Source organism: Copadichromis virginalis, linkage group LG3 (genome assembly GCF_057382275.1).
Source record: "Copadichromis virginalis isolate Kocher_CV1m ecotype Utaka linkage group LG3, C_Virginalis_male_GT1.1, whole genome shotgun sequence".
Classification (NCBI taxonomy): Eukaryota; Metazoa; Chordata; class Actinopteri; order Cichliformes; family Cichlidae; genus Copadichromis; species Copadichromis virginalis.
Genome location: NC_140620.1, coordinates 49,989,946 through 50,009,056, shown reverse-complemented (window position 1 = coordinate 50,009,056; position 19,111 = coordinate 49,989,946). Strand labels below are relative to the sequence as shown.

At 41.9% G+C, this 19,111-nt stretch overlaps 1 protein-coding gene across 3 annotated transcripts in view; it reads right to left on the bottom strand.

Annotated features, from left to right (window-relative positions):
* The window catches only part of plcb3 (phospholipase C, beta 3 (phosphatidylinositol-specific)), a 56,664-nt gene that overhangs the window by 12,340 nt on the left and 25,213 nt on the right, over positions 1–19,111 (bottom strand). For all 3 annotated transcript variants that reach the window (XM_085451522.1, XM_085451521.1, XM_085451523.1), the window contains exons 3-16: positions 8,276–8,344; positions 7,049–7,186; positions 6,650–6,729; positions 6,506–6,559; positions 6,219–6,291; positions 4,840–4,940; positions 4,575–4,741; positions 4,001–4,147; positions 3,752–3,909; positions 3,463–3,545; positions 3,108–3,192; positions 447–594; positions 195–293; positions 39–112 (exon numbers count right to left, since the gene is read on the bottom strand). In XM_085451522.1, the coding sequence (XP_085307648.1) occupies positions 39–112; positions 195–293; positions 447–594; positions 3,108–3,192; positions 3,463–3,545; positions 3,752–3,909; positions 4,001–4,147; positions 4,575–4,741; positions 4,840–4,940; positions 6,219–6,291; positions 6,506–6,559; positions 6,650–6,729; positions 7,049–7,186; positions 8,276–8,344 (1,476 nt within the window). The remainder of the gene's footprint in view (positions 1–38; positions 113–194; positions 294–446; positions 595–3,107; positions 3,193–3,462; positions 3,546–3,751; positions 3,910–4,000; positions 4,148–4,574; positions 4,742–4,839; positions 4,941–6,218; positions 6,292–6,505; positions 6,560–6,649; positions 6,730–7,048; positions 7,187–8,275; positions 8,345–19,111) is intronic.

Sequence of the window (19,111 nt, the reverse complement as noted above, 5' to 3'; positions counted from 1 at the left end):
CAGTCAAACAATCCATCAGTCCTCTTGCTGGCACCTACCTCGTCGGAGTTTGGCTTTTTCAGCTCTGCCACCGACTCGTCCTCCTCCTCCTCCTCGCTCTCTCCTTCACCTCCTGGTAGGGTGTGATTAGAAAAAGTAACTTTACATAAGACAACTTCTACAATGTGCTGGGATCCTTTGTTTCTTCAACCCACCAATGGACTTCCGAGGCTCGGAGTCTTTCACCATCCTTTCAGCCAGCTTTTCCTCTCCATTGGACAGGAGTTGGTTTCCCTCTTCTGTCAGAGGGCAGTCTACACACGCAACAGCAAACTATCAGCTTAACAGGAATTCTTTTGATCGTCTACATCAACTTCGTTTTCAGTTACAATCATTTACCACATTACAAAGGCTAAGTTGATGTTATTATCCCAGCAGGGGAGAACGGGTGATTGCCTGCACTTTACCGTTGTGAGGCGAAGACTGCTCCCCTGGCTCTTTGCGCCTTATGCTGCCACTCTCAGAGGGTCGGTGATGGTGATGTTTCTTCTTGTTTTTGATAAGAATCTTCCCCATCAATTCCTGCGGCGAAGGCAGCAGCTGACCTTCGCTCAGCTAAAATCACAAGGATAACACCATGCTGTCAGAGGGAGGAGAATAATGTAGTCGCATTGACGAGCTTCTTGATATTTAAATATAATGAGAAGAGGTATTTTAGAGCTACACATATTTGACTAGAAAATACGATTTTTGTGCTCCTTCTTTTCTGCAAGTTTTGCCCTTTTTCTTTATCATATTATATCGTTTTGGTTTTTGCTTTTCTTGCAAGCTATTCTACTTTACTTCGAGCTGTTCTACGGTTAACGTTATAGGTGATGTAACACAGTAATTTTCTAGCTTTGGGGATAAATAAAGCATCTTTTCTTATCTTTACTTGACTGAATGAGCTGAGCAATAAAAAGAAGCACATGTGCCTTTATCTGAGATGAATAATGAGTCTGCGCTAAAAGAAGCAAAGCAAACAAGGTCACAGTTTTCAACAGTTTGGTAATGTTAAACTGGCCTCTATGACTCTTGAAACTAGAAATGCATAGGCTAAAATAAGTGTTGAAACTCCTCCAATTTTCTAAGTAAATATATCTCTAAAGGTGCTATTGACGTGAAATTCTCACCAGATGTCAGCAAGTGATGCAAGTGTTGAACGCGCTTACTGAAATGTATTTAATACTGAGCAAAAGCCTCCTGTATGGAGAAACTAGTCGCATGCTTTGCTAAGGTGTGATTTTGGCCCATTCATCCACACAAACACTCTTCAAATCCTGATTTTTTAAATTGGATCCGGGTCAGGTGATTGGCCGGGCCGTTCTAGCAGCTTTATTTTCCTTTCTCTAAAACAAATTAAGTTTCTTTGGCTGTGTGTTTGGGATCATTGTCTTGCTGCAACATCAATCCTCATTTCATCATCATCATCATCCTAGCAGATGGCAGCAGATTCTTAATCAAGAATGTCTTGGTACATTTTCCATTCACCCATCCTTCCTTGTTAGCTTCCTTTTATCTGAAGCTTGCCAGTGCTGCTTGCTAGAACAGCCACACCACACCGTGATGTTCACATCTCCAAACTTCACTCTTGGTGTGGTGTTTTTGGGGTGAAATGCAGTCCCTTTAACCTTCAGACATGGTGTGACTTATTGCATCCAAATGGTTCAATTTTGGTCTCATCTGACAAGACTATAGACTCCCAGTATTTCACAGGCTTGTCTAAATGTTGTTCAGCAAACTTTAAACATGCTTCTTCAGCCTTGTATGATGAGCGTGCATACAGGGCATGGCGGTTGACTGCATGATTTATGGTTTTCTTTGAAACAATGGTGCCTGCTGACTGCAGGTCTTTCTGTAGATCTTGTGGGGACCACCTGGTCGTTGCTGGTTTATGGTGAAATGATGTCATTTCCACTTCTGGATTATGGCCTCAACAGTGTTTGCTTGAACCTTCAATAGTTTAGAAATTGTTCTGTAACCAGTGCCATTAGTATGTTTTGCAACAATAAGGTTGTGAGAGAGCTCATTGGCTTTACCCATGATGAGATGTTTCTACCTTGGTAATTACATTTTTTTATAGGCCATCGGTTGGGACTGAACCAGCTGATACTTCTTGTTCGTTTGTTTGTGCGTTGTGAAACCAAAAGCCAAGACGGGTCAGGTCACAAGCTGATCGGCATAAGGAGTGCAATCGTATTTGATGGTTTGTAAGTTGAGTAACACCGTGACAGACGAGTAAAAAGATATTAGTGTCTTAATAATTTGCCTTGAGGAACAGCAAATGTAATCATTAAAACTAAAAAAAAAACAAAACTTCAAAGTTGTTATATAAAAAAAAAGGGACAAATTGTATATTTTTAGAGAAACAGAGAGACTCAGAAAGAGAGAGAAAGAGTGATCATCTAAAACTAGACTGAAAAAACAAACACATGACCTAAACCCCCCACGCATTCACACCACTGAATGTGGAACTACATGAGGGTGCTGCTAATTATCATTTAAAAACTCATTGTAGCCGTGGAAAAACATCAAAAGCCAACTTCTAGCCTATAGCACCATCAAGTGCAGTATATACCAAGATGATGCTCTATCCTTTTTGCTGATTTGCTTTTATCTGAACCCCCTCGCTGAGCTGATTATAAAACAAGTACATGGCTAAAGATTCAAATCTAGGCTGATCATTGGCTACCTGGTATAAATGGAGGTCTTCAAGTCATGCACTAGAGCTATGTTCAGGCTCGTGGGATGTTACCTTTCATTATAAACCCCATTAAAAAGGCTGAGTACACATGAAACAGCTAGAAGCCTGTTATCTGTCTTTGCTAATACACTGTTCACTGAGTGCAGGGTTTAGAAACTTTGGGTTCTATCTGGGTGAACGGGGGGAAAAAAGCTTCAAGTTTTTCAGCCCAGCAGTGACCCGATCTGTTCAGACATCTGGAGTCATTTGGACTTTTACACTTTTAAGATAAGATAAAACTTTATTAATCCCTCGGGTGGGTTCCTCTGGGAAATTCGGTACTTTTACAAGTGTGGCAGCAGCAAATTGAGGGAAAAGTTCAGCATCCACATCAGAGATGACTTACTGGATATTTCTCCAATGGCTCGATGAGCAGCGCATCTCCAAAGATTGTCCTGCAGTACTCTGCCATCTTAGCCTGCTGCTTTGCTCTGAAAGGACAGAGGAAATGGTTGGTTGGTTGGTTTAGTGTCCTAAAAATCATTAACCCAATAAACCCTTCATTGGTTTAGGAATGTTTTGCACTCTGAACACTGCACATGTTACAGAGCGAGCATTTCCTTCAAAGGATTGGATTTGCATCTGGTCTGGTATTAAATAACCTGAACTCAAGCGTGCTGTGCTTATCCCTAATGCAAAGAGTCTGCAGAAGACCAAATCATCTGAATACTCCTGACAAAACACACAGACGTGCAACTTACGAATCCACGTGGTTTTCAAAGGACAGGATGACGGGGTATGGCGAGGTCTTGAAAGCACTCTCTGCTATGGCTTCAATCACTTCCTGCAGTCAAGACAAGAATGATAAAAACTCAAAACTGGACACAATCCCTCAGCACAGGTTTTGTTTGTTGAAAATTACTCCACATTAAATTTTTTACAAGAGTAAAAAATGACACAAAACTGCAACTGATCAAGCTGATGAAGAGGAAAACAAAAACGTCAAAGAGAGCAGAATTGTGCCTGTGACATTTCTGCAGCAGCTCCCACCTTAAAGGGGATCTCAGTGGTCATGGTGAACCCGTGGGTGATGTAGGGTTCTTCATCTTGTGGTCGGCCCTTCCAGCAGTCCAGCTCAATACAGCGACAACCGGTGAGCAGCACCTGCCTATACATCTCCACCGAAGAATTCCCGGTCAGCTGGCCCACTAAGATACGAGAAGAGCTATGGGTTCAGAACCAAAAAGCGCCCAGCAAATGAACCATCACGCTTGCATGCATGCCGTTTACATGTCACACCTGTGAGGTACGTGTTGTGTGACGAGTTGATAAAGTAGTGAGAGAGCGGTTGGTTCATGTCGTCGATGATGTCCAGCCTCTCTGGAGGTACGATGGTGTTTTCCTCTCCCCCCAGATACCGACTGAATGCCTGCAAACTGATTTGGTCTGCAAGAAAGAACGCGATGACAGCGTTTCAAAACAGCCGGAAACATCCCAACAGATCAAAGACTGCTGTTCTTAGGAGAGGCATCAACAGGCACAGAGGGCAGCCAGATGTGATCGCTGCAGCAGGACAGCCAATCATCTCGCAGATCGCGGACTAACATAGTTATGGCTGTGCTGCTAATTTGTTCACAGGTTTATTAATATAATAACACAGATAAAGAACAGCCTTAGTACTTTACCAACGTTTTTTGGCCTGCTATCGCTTCATCAGGGTCATCAAGAACTATAGTGCATACAGCACTTTAAATAACATGCGTGTTTGAGGAGAAAGACATGAAATTGTAATAGGTCAGTTTTAAAAACAACCAATCATATCCACTGATTCAGCTCTGAATAAAAGCCTGATGCCACACAGAGAGTTACAGACCTCTCTCCAGCTGACTGGTGTTGGTCTCGTATTTCTCCATGATCTGTCGGACTTGGTCTCTTTTCAGTGGGGGGTAGAGCACCTCGTTTAGTCTGGAGTCTCTCTGCCTGCGGTTGATGAAGTCCATTAGCTGGTCCAAAGAGATGAACGGCTTCCTCTTGGAGCCACTGGAGCAGAGACAAAATAAGAGTCCGAGTGTATAACATGTACGCAAGAGTTTTACTAGAAATCCTAAGACTATAGCTAGAGCATCCTTAAAGCGCACCTTTCCTCAAAGATGCTCTGGATCTCAGGTCGAAGACATAAGTTGTCCAGAAGCTTCTGGAAGGCATCCCAGGTGATATCATCTGGCTTTATTCCCTCTGACTGAAGCAAAAAGACAGATTTGATTTTATAAACAGGCTCTGCCTCAAGCACACACATTGATAAGTTAATAAACAACAGACAGCATTACATTACACTGCTATGTGCTGTTGTCTAGAGAGAATATTAACAGGCTTTTATAAGCTGCATTGCTCTGAGTACCCAGCAGGAGGCTCCAGAGTACAGCAATCTACAGAGAAATGCTGACAGCACATTTTGCACAATCTGGTATCGCTTCAAGAAAAAAAAAAGTCTTGTGACTTCAAACTGATTTTAGGAAAGATTGCACTGACTCATCAAAAAAATTTTTTAAAAATAAATAAATAAAAAACTAATTTTACCTCAAACCCACAGGGCTGAGGTACTGTACACAGCAGATACAAGCAAAGATTAGCAGAAAGTTGTTTTAGAAAGAGTCTTAGTAGAAAGCATGTTACCATGATTAACATTTTAACCGCAGGCACACTGTCGAGAAAACAAGATTCATGGCAATCTTTAGTTTGCTGTGTAAATTGGTTTATTTCCATTGTTGCTAAAATGAACTTCAAGAGGTTTTTATTGGGTGTGAAAGAAAGTACTGTAAGAGAAAGAGTTGCACTTTGTGTAATAATTAAAAAGTTTAGCAAAACACTACGAGCAAGTTGCAGTAATCAAAGCTAGTCAGTTAGCTAGCTATACTATGTTTAGCTAGCTATATGTAGTAGCTGAAGCAGCCAGTTTACCTGTTCATTTATTAGTTCACCTGTATTTTCAGTGCTTTCACCGCATTATTAAACCGTTTCATCAATTTGTATTTTAGTATGCAGTTATTTTATGTACAACAAAGGATTTACATTTGTATGTTAGCTTGCTAGGTGGTTTTTAACTCAGGGTAACATGTGGCTACAGATAAAAGCTAGAAATGTTAGAAGCTGTGTTTAAAAACTGTGAGGCCAATATTATTTGAATACAAACATGCCTCTAAGAGCAGCATGTTAACTGTTGTGTAAGAGTACAGGCAGCAGCTAGCCTCTCTCTGTAACAAAATCCACAAACAAGCATTTCACGTGTTATGTCTTGTCCTGCAACCCACTGAAATCTTACTATTTTCTGTTATTGCTACTCTTCCACAGGCCTGCCAACTTTTGTTGCCTTCCTTGCACTGCAAAGACACACCAAGAACACAACTATATGCAACGCCTCCGCAGTTCAGTTCATTTCAGCCATTCTCGATGCATACACCAGTTCACCAAACCCATATGTCGACTATCCATGTGATCAGTGATTTTATTGAGTGATTACCTTGTTATTAATGAGGCCACACTGCTCCAGAGCTGTCTCCACTCTCTTTTTATCAGAAAACATCTTGATGACACTAAAAGACAAAGTACAAAATCACATTCAGATCAAATGTTTACAGTGACGCGTGCAAGCAAAAAGAGTCAGAAACCTAAGAAGTGATTGTAAACATAAAAAAATCAGAGTCACTATAAAAGAGCCGAGAGAGAAAGTGGAAGAGAGACAAAGAAGAGGAAAAGAAAGAAGAAGTGAGGAGCAGTTTAAAAGTGGTTGGCGAGGGTGGTACTCACTTCTTCACTGGAATCTTCCCTTCCTGGTTCACTTGAAGCTTTAACTTCGTGTACCTGACAAAGACAAAGAACAGTCAAGTATGAGTATTTTTTAATCATCGAAAATTCGCAGTATTGTAGGACGGCACGCACACAAACTCTTACGCTTTGTAAAGAAAGGTGTTCCGCGATACATTCTGGGAAAGTATGTTTGTGGACAAAGCGAACAGCTCATCTGTCCAAATCTGGAAACACACAGACATGAAAGGGATAAAAGACGGTTGTTTGACTGTTCACCTCATGTTAAACCTTGGTGAAACAGTTACTATATACAGTGTAGCAGACACACACAGGAATTAATCTCTGTTTTTAGCTACTTAACATACGCACGCCTTTATGTCAAAGTAAAGTAAGCAATCAGCTCAAGGCTTGAGGGAATAAAGTCAGCTGTACAGGTAGGAGTGCAGTGGGGGACATGAGGATGGAAAAGAGGAAAAGAAAAGGAGGAAATACATTAAACTATAAATTATTTGGACAGTTAAGCTAGTTAAGAATTGTGGTTACCTTCGCTACATCCTCTTGCATGGCCTGGAAGTTGAGGAAAGAAACGTTGACCAGGTCATTGCCATAGACGACGGTTAACAGCTTCCCTTCTCCGTTCACCTCCTTAGTAAGGCCCAGCACTTCTTTCACCTTTGCGTCCTGGCACACAAAGATATTTATGCTTTTTCAGGATGTTTCATTACACGGACATGATCTAGCAAATTCAACAACGATCTGAACACTGAGCGGACAGATAAAACTCGTCCGTGTCTCCATCTCCTGAGGATATTAAATGTGATGCATGCGGTGTAGCGCCCTGATCTAATTAACCAAACGACTCTTTCCTCCTTTTTAGCCCACCCCTGTGTTCCCTCCACCAACTCTCTCTAACACTCAATGGCTTTCTGTCAATTATAGATCACTCTTGTGACATCATGTCTCTCTTTCATTTCAGTTAAATACATTAGCCAGGAGCACTCTTTATAGACTGTTTATAGGGAATATAGTGCTAAAGAAACACGCAAAATGCTCAAAGACGGCATCCATACTACCAATGTTCACATATCAACATATGAAAATACAGAATCTGTAGGTAAGGGGCACAAATTCGAGCAGGATTTGGTTGGAAGCAGGTAAATACTTCACATGGAGACCAAATCAGGAAGTCTCACCCCAGATTGTAAATCTCAAAGGTGTCGTACAGTCGCTGACGGTTTCCTAGATTCACAGATGCTAACATGAGAGAGGAAGTGCAACCATGAATTATGAGAAGGCTCTTTAATAACAGAGATATCATCCACTGATTATAGCAGGTTTAGTCAATATTTCTAATGCACTTTTCATACTATAACCACGGTATGACATAAAAAATAAGACTTTATCTTACCATTTCAAGAACCATTTGTAATAAACACTTTAACGTGCAGAATGAACTCGCCACACATCTGTGTTTGAATTGTTTACCACTAATACGCGCCCATATTTCACACTCTGCCTTGGTCAGATCTAGGCTCTTACACAATGACTTCCTCACTAACAGTCGCTGGTTATATCACTTCCTGTCTGATAGTCCATCTGTCATCAGCCTCATTAGCACTCCGTCACCTTTGCACCATCAGCTGAGAGAGGAAACGCACATGAATCGTTTGGCGACAGTCACATTTGAGCATCACGTTTGTGGTCAGGGGACAAAGTAACAGCTTCTCCCCCCTCTTTTCTCCCACACAGGCATAAACAAATATTACCAACCTTTGGCTGTTTGGCATACTTTCCCGTTCTGGTGTCCCTGATGTAACTGATGTCCAAAATCTCGACATCCTACAGGAGAGGAATATCAAAAGATTTGTGTTATCACAAACACTCAGTGAAAGCGTGTGAGAGCAGGACAACTAATCTTTATCAGTCAGCCTATTAAACGGGTGGGGAAAGAGGAAATTGTGAGATGTAAGTTCATCTGTTTCTACACAGTGTCATGCACACATATATTGTTTCCCTGACTCTGAGGGCTTCTGATGTGATACATGATTATAAATCAAGAAATACTTGATGGACTCATAGAAATAAATAGAGGAAAAACAGATCTAATACACAGGATCCATGCAGCACAAATAAAAGCCCTTACACTCTCTGTGCAGAGAGCTGGACTGATTAAAATAAAGTGCATCCATTCATCAAAGAGAAATTTGGGTGAAATGATCACATGTGTTTCTGGTGGTTCTGAATCTATTTTTATTAGTTATTAGGAGGTTTTGGGGTTTTTTGGATTATCAAAATCTCGATTAGAAAACGTGCTTTAACCAATAACGGTGGCCGAGCCTCCTTACGCACCACCGCTCTCGTGTCACATACGGGTTTTAAACATATTATTTACTGCTGTTAGCAGTTTATGTAAGACGCAGCGAACAGAAATGCTGATAGAGCAAAAGTCTGCTGCTCTTGCATGGAGCAGTGTGGGAGAAAGAGAAAAAACTTGAATAAAAGCCTGTGCAAGAAATTAATTCCTCGGGCAAAAAGCTCATGCGCCGTCTACCTCGTTCCATTAAAACCTCTTTTATTTATCTTTCATCAGACTCCACCGCTTCTCTAGACACAAGACACAAGCAGTGACATATGAATTGTGCGGGTGACGGAAGACAGAAAATGGCAAGGGACTCTGCACACACACAGGAAGGACAGATCTTTGGAGAACATTTGCATGTTTGATGCTGCGGCACAAATATATACACACATGAACGCATGCACGCACATGCAAACGAGTGAAAAACGGAGACAGAAACGAGTGAAAAAGAGGTACTCTGTAATAGCGACTGGCAACAATTACACCCTTAGCCTCGAGGTGACGAGGGGAGACAAAAATGGAAGGGTCGGACAGGAGGAGGGGAGCGTGGTCGTAAATCCAGCCATAAACACACGTGAGGATGCATGCATCGCCTTGTGTAAATATTTGTTTAGTCCAACACTCGTTCCCCAAAGCTGTTTTTACTTCATCCATGTCACCAAGTCACTTCTTTTTATCCTCGCTTGCCCTTCTGGGTCTGAGCGGCTTTGCTTTAAAAACCTTATGACTCTGCTTTATGATTTCATCAGTGAAAAATATAAAGCATTTGTGTTTTTTTGCACGAGTCTGCACTCGTTTATGTTGTCAAACATGCCATTTTCATTCCTTTTCCGTGTTCTGCTCACACTGTATGCTCTGTCCAACATAACAGCAAAAACATTTCACAGTATTTAAACTCGTCCCTTCCTGATTCCTATGTCATTATTACACTCGGGTTGTGATTTTACCGCCCTGCAGACTGTCTCCTCCCCCGGGATTGGTTGCGAGTATTAAAGGTCAGAAGTGTTGGACCAATTGGATTAAACTCTGTCTCAAACCTTGTCCTCTGATTGGCCTGTGGAGAATAACTTGCTTCCTGGGGGAATAAACCACTTCTGGGTCTGTAGGACACACATTTATGTGCGCACGCACATGTCTTCTCTCCCACAGGCCATGGTTTCATTCTGCCTTTGCCATGGTGACTCCTTGGAGACCACAGAAATGAGTCTACAAGTTGGTCTGCGGACTGTGTGTGCGCGCGTCCTTAACAGTTAACATTTTTGCACTCTAACACACACGCACTCAACACCAGTGATAATGCACGCAGACATATCCTTGATGTGCAGGTTGCAACTTGTGAAACATCCTGACCTGTTGAGCAAGACAGGGTGTGTATGTGTGAGTGTGCAAGCGCATGTGTGTCTGTGTGTGGAAGAGCCTTGCAAGTCAGTGCACATTGGATACACAGAACGCGAGAAAACCTTCACGCAGGATGAGTACGAATGTGTCAGCATGTGATCGGCAGAATGTGCCAAATGAAATCTGTGTTTTGCCACTAGGTCGTGTTTCCAAGTGCATGACGTGGTGTGTGAGTCTGTGTGAAGGTCGATCTTCTCTGAAAGCACATTCCTGACATATTCCATCCTTCTGCCCATTTGGCGTGTGTGCATCCGTGTGCTTCAGTGTGTAATATTTAAGCTAGTAACGGCAGCTGTAGCGCTCCATTCATCTTTTCTGTGCAAAGACCAAACACAGCTCCCTCTATTTATCACTTCAGACTCAGCTGCGGGCTCATTACTGCTCTGAATGACTCGGGTTATGAGTTTTCCAGGAGCCATGTTGTGATAAAGTGCTATAAATTACTTTAATTTACTGTTTTTGCTGGACCCGAGAAATTTTCCTGCCGTGTGCACTTCTGCTTCAGTTAGCGATTTCCTACATTTCCCAGAATGCACACCCGCTCCTTTTACAGCGATTACTGTGAACTTGTTGCACTCTGCTGTGGATTACATAGGCAGGTGGCTGACAGAGTGTTCCCACCAAAGAAAAGCTGAGGCGCACCCTTCAGAACAATTCATGTTTTATGTATGTTTCCGCGCTGACGCCAAGGAAGTGATACTAAACTGTCGCTCTTTCGATAAGTGAATTATTTTAATAAACCACAAAAGCACTAATGTAACATACTGCTGCGTAATAGTGGGCTATTATCCGCATTTGTTGCGAGCCATTATGTAAACTAGTGTAAAGACTGCACTAAACATGCAGTACGTTAATGTGACACCGCTTCCTCCGCTGTGTGGGTTTGTTTTTGTGTTGTTTTTACAAGCTCAACAATGAACTGTGAAGTTCAAATTTCAGGCCAACATCAACAACACATCATAAACTTAAAGAAATGACAGCTTAGAAATCTACAGGCACCTGCAAATAAGAATCAAACGATATGATCCAGATCTCAATGTTAAATATTAAACGGACCATTATTACGCCAGTTGTTGTTTAAATAATAAACTTTTAGATAATGCTCAGTGTGCCAGGGAAGCAAGAAGAAGGCTTACCCGGCATCTTGAATCTCACACTCCACCCTAGGGCTGGCTAGAGTCCCGCTCACAGCCACACAACTGATGTTTGAAATGATTCATTACATCACAGGAATACAGTCTGATTTTCGCATCTGGGCCCTCCTGAGCTGCGGAGCTGACATGCCAGAGGGTGAGATGGGAAGCTCTGCAGCTTAAATAGATCAACAAAACTGGGAGGCTGTGTTTGGTGTATGACATGATGACAGCGAGGCATGTCAAGAGTGTATAAAGTAGCGTCGCCGAAAGGATTAAATACAAAACTGTGCAAAGCGACCACCCTCCTGGCTCCCCATTTAGCCGGACAGTTGGAGTACACCGACTTGTGACAGCTTCCCCCCTCCCCAGCACATTTCTTTCCCCTCATAATCCAAACCATCATGCCACTCCAGTTCAACAATAAAAGACTTATTATATGGCAACAAGAACAACAATATACTACAAACAAAAAGTGGGCAAGAAAGAAGAAGCACACAAGCTGAACTCGGTCCATCCAGTGTCTCGGATCTCGCAGGTAGAGTCAGGCCTGTTTTTGGAAGAACAACTCTTCCCATTCTTACCTACAGTAAGAGGAGATGAGTAGTTGTCTGTTTTGTCCACGCAATACAATACAAGCAACGCCCAGGAGCCAATCTGACTGGCACAAACACGGGGAGCAACATAACCTGTCTCGTTTAATCAACAGAAAACATGTAAATCTAAAAGCTGATGTTTCTTTCTTAACTAAAAATTAACCAAAAACTCTTAGGCTTCTCACTTTTTTATGTGGATATCGGTATGCGAAATATAACTTTAAAAGGTGGACGTCGGTTGACTTTCCACACAGAGCTGGGTTAATCATCATTCATAGCTATGGGGGGTGGGGGCTGTAGCTCAGGCTGTGTCTTAATGTTTTATTGTTTGCGTGCAGAGGTGAGTTTGATCCAGCAATAACTAGTAGGTCAGTTTATATTTAGTCACTGAAGTGAGTACAGTAAAACGCTGCCGCGTTGCGATTAGGGCCTTGCTCACTTTCACTCCTTTCCTTCATTTCTTTGATTGACTTCCCGCTTCTCTAGTCTCTCCTGCCTCGCCGCCGTCCCCCATTCATTTTCTCAAGATTAGAATAATATGAAAGGGCAACTAAACAATCAGGGGAGCGCCACTCCTTTCCTGTGACGCGCCCAAGTGTGTGTTTGAAAGATCACCGCTGCTAAATACGTCTCAAATGACCAATCACAGCTCCTATCAAATGGCACACAATGACGGCATAAAAGGAAACTGATACCTCCTGAGCGTTCATACATGCACACTAGCAGGGACAGTTAGGCCAGGACGGCGTGCGTATCCACCCTAGACTTTTCTGGCTGGGACCCAACGGGCCAATCAGTGCACAGCAGTGGAGAGGTAACAGACAGAAGAGGACTTTAAAGGACACAGAAACAGCAGAGACGTAAAACAAAGAGAGCTTTAAACTGTTTTATGGCTCTGATGGGAGACTTGGCAAGGTGTTTATAGAAGGAGGAGGGGGGAACACTTAATACCCCTGTGAAGCATGGGACAGCTCTATAACTCTGTCATTTTGTTATATTTTTTCTGTCTATACCAGTTTGATCCCACTCTTCCACTCTGCCCGTAATCCTCTATTAACTTGCTTTCTTCCTCACTCAGCTGTTTCATATTTCTGTCGTCTTCAGAGTGAAAATGAAAAGCCGGCAAACATTAGAGCGAGAACGCGAACGTTCACATTTCAGCCACTTAGCAGGAGATCTGATCCAGAGTGATTTATAATGCGTGTTACTGTAAAATCACCAGAGACGGAGAAAAGATGCTGAATAAATGGAAAAATTAAGACTGAGACAAACAATAAAACATGAAAGAGAGCCGAGGTCCGTCCAAATGGAAAACATCATCGTTTATGGAGACGAAAAACAAGACTGAGAGGGGACTTGAACAAAATGAGCACCGCACAGTGTCTCAAAGTGCAAATAAAAACAGGGTGAACCGGGCTGAACACGCACATGAAAACTCGTAAAACACAAGAACAGTTGGACTAATCATGATTGGTCATGAAACACAAACACGCATGGATCAGTGCCGGGTTGAACAAGGCCCTCGTGTGCAGCCACCCGCAGCCCACGACACACACAAACACACACACTTAAAACTGAGTTTGATACTGAAACTGACATTACAGTCACACTCGTATCCTCAGCTAAACCTGAAACTGTAATCAGCATAAATCATTTTCCTGGGTTTGTCTACTTCACAAAATTTATTGTTTGCGTTGTTTCACAATGAAACCAGAACATCAGTGACATAGAAGCGCGTGCAGTTCACAACCCATCACACTTCACAGGCCTGTAAAACAAGAAATTTGAACTGGACGTTTAGCTCAGTTTGGGTGAAGTGACCATCGTGTGCAAATTTGCAACTAAATTCTCAATGCTGTAAAATCTCAAATAAAAATCTCAAGTAGCCTATAAGCGAGACGGCCGGGTTTAACACTGTTAAGCATTGTTCAGGTGTGTGCTGTGACCAATGTCTGAGATATTTTATATTGCAATTCGAAAGTTCTGTATATTAGCTGCCAGGCATGACTACTGAACAAGAAATTGAGGAAGAGGAACTGCTTTCACTTTGGTCCCTTTCATCATTATAATCCTAGCCAAACCGGTTGTTGGCATGCCATCACATTCAGGCAGATACCTTGGTTTCCAAGTAACTGGTTGGGGAGAAATAGGTCTGAGTAGGGGCAATGACAGACTACGATAGAAACGAAGTCAGGCAAGAACTTTGTCGGGCTAAAGTAGCTTAGCTTAGCCTAACTTAAAGCAGCAACTGTTGAATATATATTTAATGTGTTGATTAATAACCTTGCAGGTATATTCAGACAACAAGATTAAGTATAAACATGCAGGCAAGTAGACACAAACACCTGTATGTCTTCTACCAACTTCGAGCCGGTAGTCTGTATGTCGACAAAAGAAGCAAGTCTTTACAGATACTATGCTAATCAAAATGCATATTTGAGTGGTGTCTCTAAAGAAAGAGAAAATTAAGTACATCTTACAGGCTGTAAATGAGCCAGCAGTTTAACCACATTACCAAATCTGTACCTGCAAGTAAAACAGTGACAGATATACCCTGAGTACCCACAACTACAATTAACAAAGAATGAACTAATTGTTTGGGTTGTGAGTCGTGTTTCTATTTGCATGTGTTTAATGTGACATAACTGATTTTTCCTCAAAATTGACATTTTCTTAGTTTTTATTGTTATTAGAACAGTATTAATAAAATTTTGAGCTTGTTTAAAAAAAAAAAAAAAAGAAATTGTACTTGGACAAATCAAATCAAATCACTTTTATTGTCACATCACATGTGCAGGTACATTGGTACAGCACATGTGAGTGAAATTCTTGTGTGCGAGCTTCACAAGCAACAGAGTTGTGCAAAATACAGGGTTAAAGGGTAGGTAGTGGTAGGCTGCTGGGGAAAAAATAGCAGACGTATATATAGAAGACGGGTTGTTTCAGCTTTCATGAAGCAATAGGTGTTAATTTGACCTTGAAGGTTTATGCAATAAAATTCTGCAGGTGTGCAAACATTTGATTACTTACAAATCCCATTTCTGTACAAAGGCTGTGTTGAAACAATCTGGGTTACTATACCCTCTAAATCTTTACTGGGAAAATGCTGTAGTGCAGAAAAAGGTGCTGTGTTTCACTATCAAATGGTGAGAAAGGAGGAGAGATTGGTCGGTTGGCGGTTCATTTTACAGCAAGATAATGATCTAAAACTTCAGAATAAAAGAACCCGACAGTCGGCATCAAATGACCTCGAAACCCCACTAAAGAGTTTTAGGAGGAACTGGACAGAAGAGTGAAAGCTAAGTACAAGTGAAACACATTTATACAAATGTGTTTGCTCAGCTGTTGAGTGGCTCAAAAGTTTATTTTCTATTTAATATTCATTTTCACTTCAGAGTCTGAAACATTACGCTGCACAATTCAGGAAACTGCAAAAGACTTGAGCAGTAAAGCCACACATACTGATAGACGCAAACACACAGAGACAGGGTGGCAGTCTCTTTAGCTACGCCGAGAGAACGACACGTCTGTCAAACAGAAACGCACACATGCACAAGCATCTGCTCACACAATGGATTCGATACCGTGCAGCGTCTCAGTTCTTCTCGCAGAGAAGAACTGAATTTTGACACTGTGCGTGATTTTTGTCTGTGCGTGCGTGTCTGTGTGTGTGCATTAGTGTCACTATGTTTCCGTCTATACAGGAGTTAATGGGAAGACTCGGTCTGCCATGTGCTCGAGCAGATAATGTCAACAGAAAATAAAACACGGGGAGGAAGCTGTCAAAGTATCGGCCGACACGCTCAACTTCCCCTGTGAACCACTGTGTGTGCGCATATGTGTGTGTAAAGATGATCAAGAGTGTGTTATGCAAGCCCCCCGCTCCAAGTTAATTCCTCTGGGGATGTCCGACTTGAGCAAGGGAGATAATCTCTATTAGATCTCTACTTATACCTGCCAACAGTCATTTTACTGACAATTCAGTTGGTTCATTTACAGACACACACAGAGCTGTGTAGCTGCAAGAGGCTGTTACTATACTTCCTAGCCTGGCATATCCACACGCATGCATGCACTCACTATTACCCGTTCAGTATACGGTTCTGGTTCATTAACGGCAACGTTATTACCAAATGACCTCTTTAAAGAGATACACACTTATTTAAAATCCCATCTCAGCCTCATCCACTGCCTAATGCTTTTTGTCATGTTGGATTTGCATGGTTCGTATCACTTTCACGCCTCCTGGGTGTTTTTTAAAACTCACACCACACACACACACACACAATACCTGACATATCGTTGCAGGTTTTTGTTTGTGGTTTGTGTCCTACACGTCAGTCTGGTGAAGGCGTGCAAAATCACCGACCAAACCGGAAGTCTGAGACACAGGTTACATCCCTCAGGGGGCAAATGTTTATAAGCCCAGGTGGTATCGATATGACACCTTAAAGGAAAGAAGGAAGAAATGACAAGTGGAAGGAGGAAGGACAGAACAAGGGGAATTCAAGAAGAGTAGAAGAAGGGAGGAGGGATGAGGGAAGAGGGGGCAAAAAAAAATTCCCCAGAACCCCCATGCCGCGTCTGAACTACTTCCTGCCCACTTTCCCACGCCAAGAGAGAGAGAGAGTGAGAGATTAGAAGTGCTGTTCCCCCCAAAAAAACAAAACAAAAAAGACCAAACACTGGTGAGAACATGTATTCATTGATTAAAATCTAGAGGAAGAACAAGGACAGAAAACCTAGACAGCGAGGTGGAATGCTAAAAGAAATGGAGATCAGAGAGGGAGGAAATGTCATCCTTCAGTTTATATTAGAGGAACATCTTTTGCCTTATCCCTCTGATAGCTACCAGCTGCCCCAAGAGGGAGAGCAACATGGGGAAGGGAAACGGCAGGGAGAGAAGGACAAATTGAAGAAGGATTAGAAGTGTAGACAGAGCTGAAGCCAAACGTGTGAAAGAAAGGACAGGCAGTGTAAAACCGAGCAAACGGGAAGATTAGTCATTGGGCGAGGTGCATTTCACCTCAAACCAGGTGACAGCTGAGGCTGCTCTCCACCAGGATCGAAAGTACAGAACTGAATTGAGGTCAGTTTTATTCATTGGAAATGATCATCCGTGCTAGCACTGTCAGGACTGTTACCAAGCGAAAAACACTAAAGATGTGCGTTGCTGGCGTTGGTCTTTAAAACCATATGACTCATCACATCCCGCCATATTCGTTTCCCGTTTCTATTCTGTTTAACCCAGACATTTACTCTGCAGTGAAACAAATGGTAGATGGAAGTTGGATTGACAAGAAGAAATGGGAAAATCTCAGCCACGCTCAGTGGTTGATAAATAAATTTAATTAATATAAATAAATAAATGCTAATAAATCAAGTGCTGATTTATTAGCAGGCTAATCCATCACAGCATTTAAATAACCACAGGAAATGCAAGGTGCATGGGTCACAAGCAACATATCAGCAGTATCGGTACATCGGCGCTGGCATCTATAGCAGCCTTTATCAGCTGGGCGCTCGTCCCGAGTTAAACTTTTCTCAGCTTTGCAGAAAGAGATGAATGCAAATACCAGCCAAGGACGCCACTGATAGAATATGGAAGGATGGTAAATACATTACAGTGACTGGAACCTTGAATGTCTACTAGTGACTAGCCAGTAGTCACAAAGCGATGTGCAGTGGTTGAACATACTGGCAGATTTACACAGATTTTGGCTGTCAGTTTAGTATAAAAATAGCAATGGAGGGCGACTATAAGAAAAAGGCGAAAACAGGAGTTTAAGGGGAAACTGGCACCCAGCTTCAATAGGCCTCAGTAGGACTGCAATATAAGATTGCAGGTTCAATGTTTTTTTGTCAGCCGTGTGAGTCGGGCTATAAATGTCCCTTGCTCCCTCTCATAGGATGATTTCTTACAGCAAAAAATAAAAAAATGCATAGAAACTAAAATGGCAAACAATAAACTTTTGACATTTTTATGTACTTATGGCTATAGTTTAACATCCATCCAAATATGCTCCATTCGCCTCAACCTTACTGTTCTTTTAACCCCAGTAGCATCTGCATGATACCTAATTTAACCTCCTAAGACCCGAACTCTTTCATAGTATGCATTTTCAATTTCTCTTTGCTATTTGGGCTGATTGGGACCTGATGAATGTAAAAACAAAGAATTACCTGATTTTCTTTTCTTTTACTGATTTTTGCTTCTGAGAAAAATGAGATCCAGATATGAGGACATTCGTTTTAAATTTCGATAGAACAGCGGCAGCATAATGTCCTCGTAAGTGGATATCAGGCCCTTTTAGAGCAAAATTTTGTATTTTGGTCTTGACACCTCAAAATGTGATGTCCACATATGTGGACGACAGGTCCTAGGAGGTTAAGACACAAATATAAAGAGGAGGAAAGTTTGGCCAGAGGACAGCAGAAGGACACGCTGCAGAATTAGCAGGAAGTTGCAAGCATATGTTGTAACAGATGTGTGGGTATGGGATGTGCATGTGGATCTTGTGTAACCCGCGACCACTGGCATGCACTCTGCGTTCAGCATTTAGCCACAGCTATTTACTCAAGTGGGGTCTTTGGGAGTTAAGAATTATGGCAGGTCACAAGCCTTTACTGTTACAGATCTGAAGACGAAACGATGACCGAAAGGGTTTTTTTTTTTTTTTTCCTCGACAGTGCCAAAGTGCTAAGTTTTTGCTTAAGGGTTGGAGGGCTGCAATGCCTCCTAGAAAGCTCCTCCATACTGGGTTCCTATTGGACCATAGCGGTCTGCTACAACATGCCTTAGGTTAGTTAAGTAAGGTCAAAGAAAACTTGTATTTAGGACGGTTACATTTGCAGTGTGTGCTGAGGCATCTCATCCAACAACATGTTACTCATCATGTCATGGGAAAACATTTAATGCCTCCATAAATCCTCAGAAATGACAGGCTGATTACCAAAAAAAAGAGCTTATTTGAACCCAAGCCAGGTTTTTTTAAATAACCATTAAAAAATAAACAAATTTAAAGTTTAAATTAGAAACTTTGCTGAGCTGTTATTTGCTCAAAGCAAATCAAGTAATTTGTTTTGAGGCCAAAATAACAAATGAACATGCAAATGATGT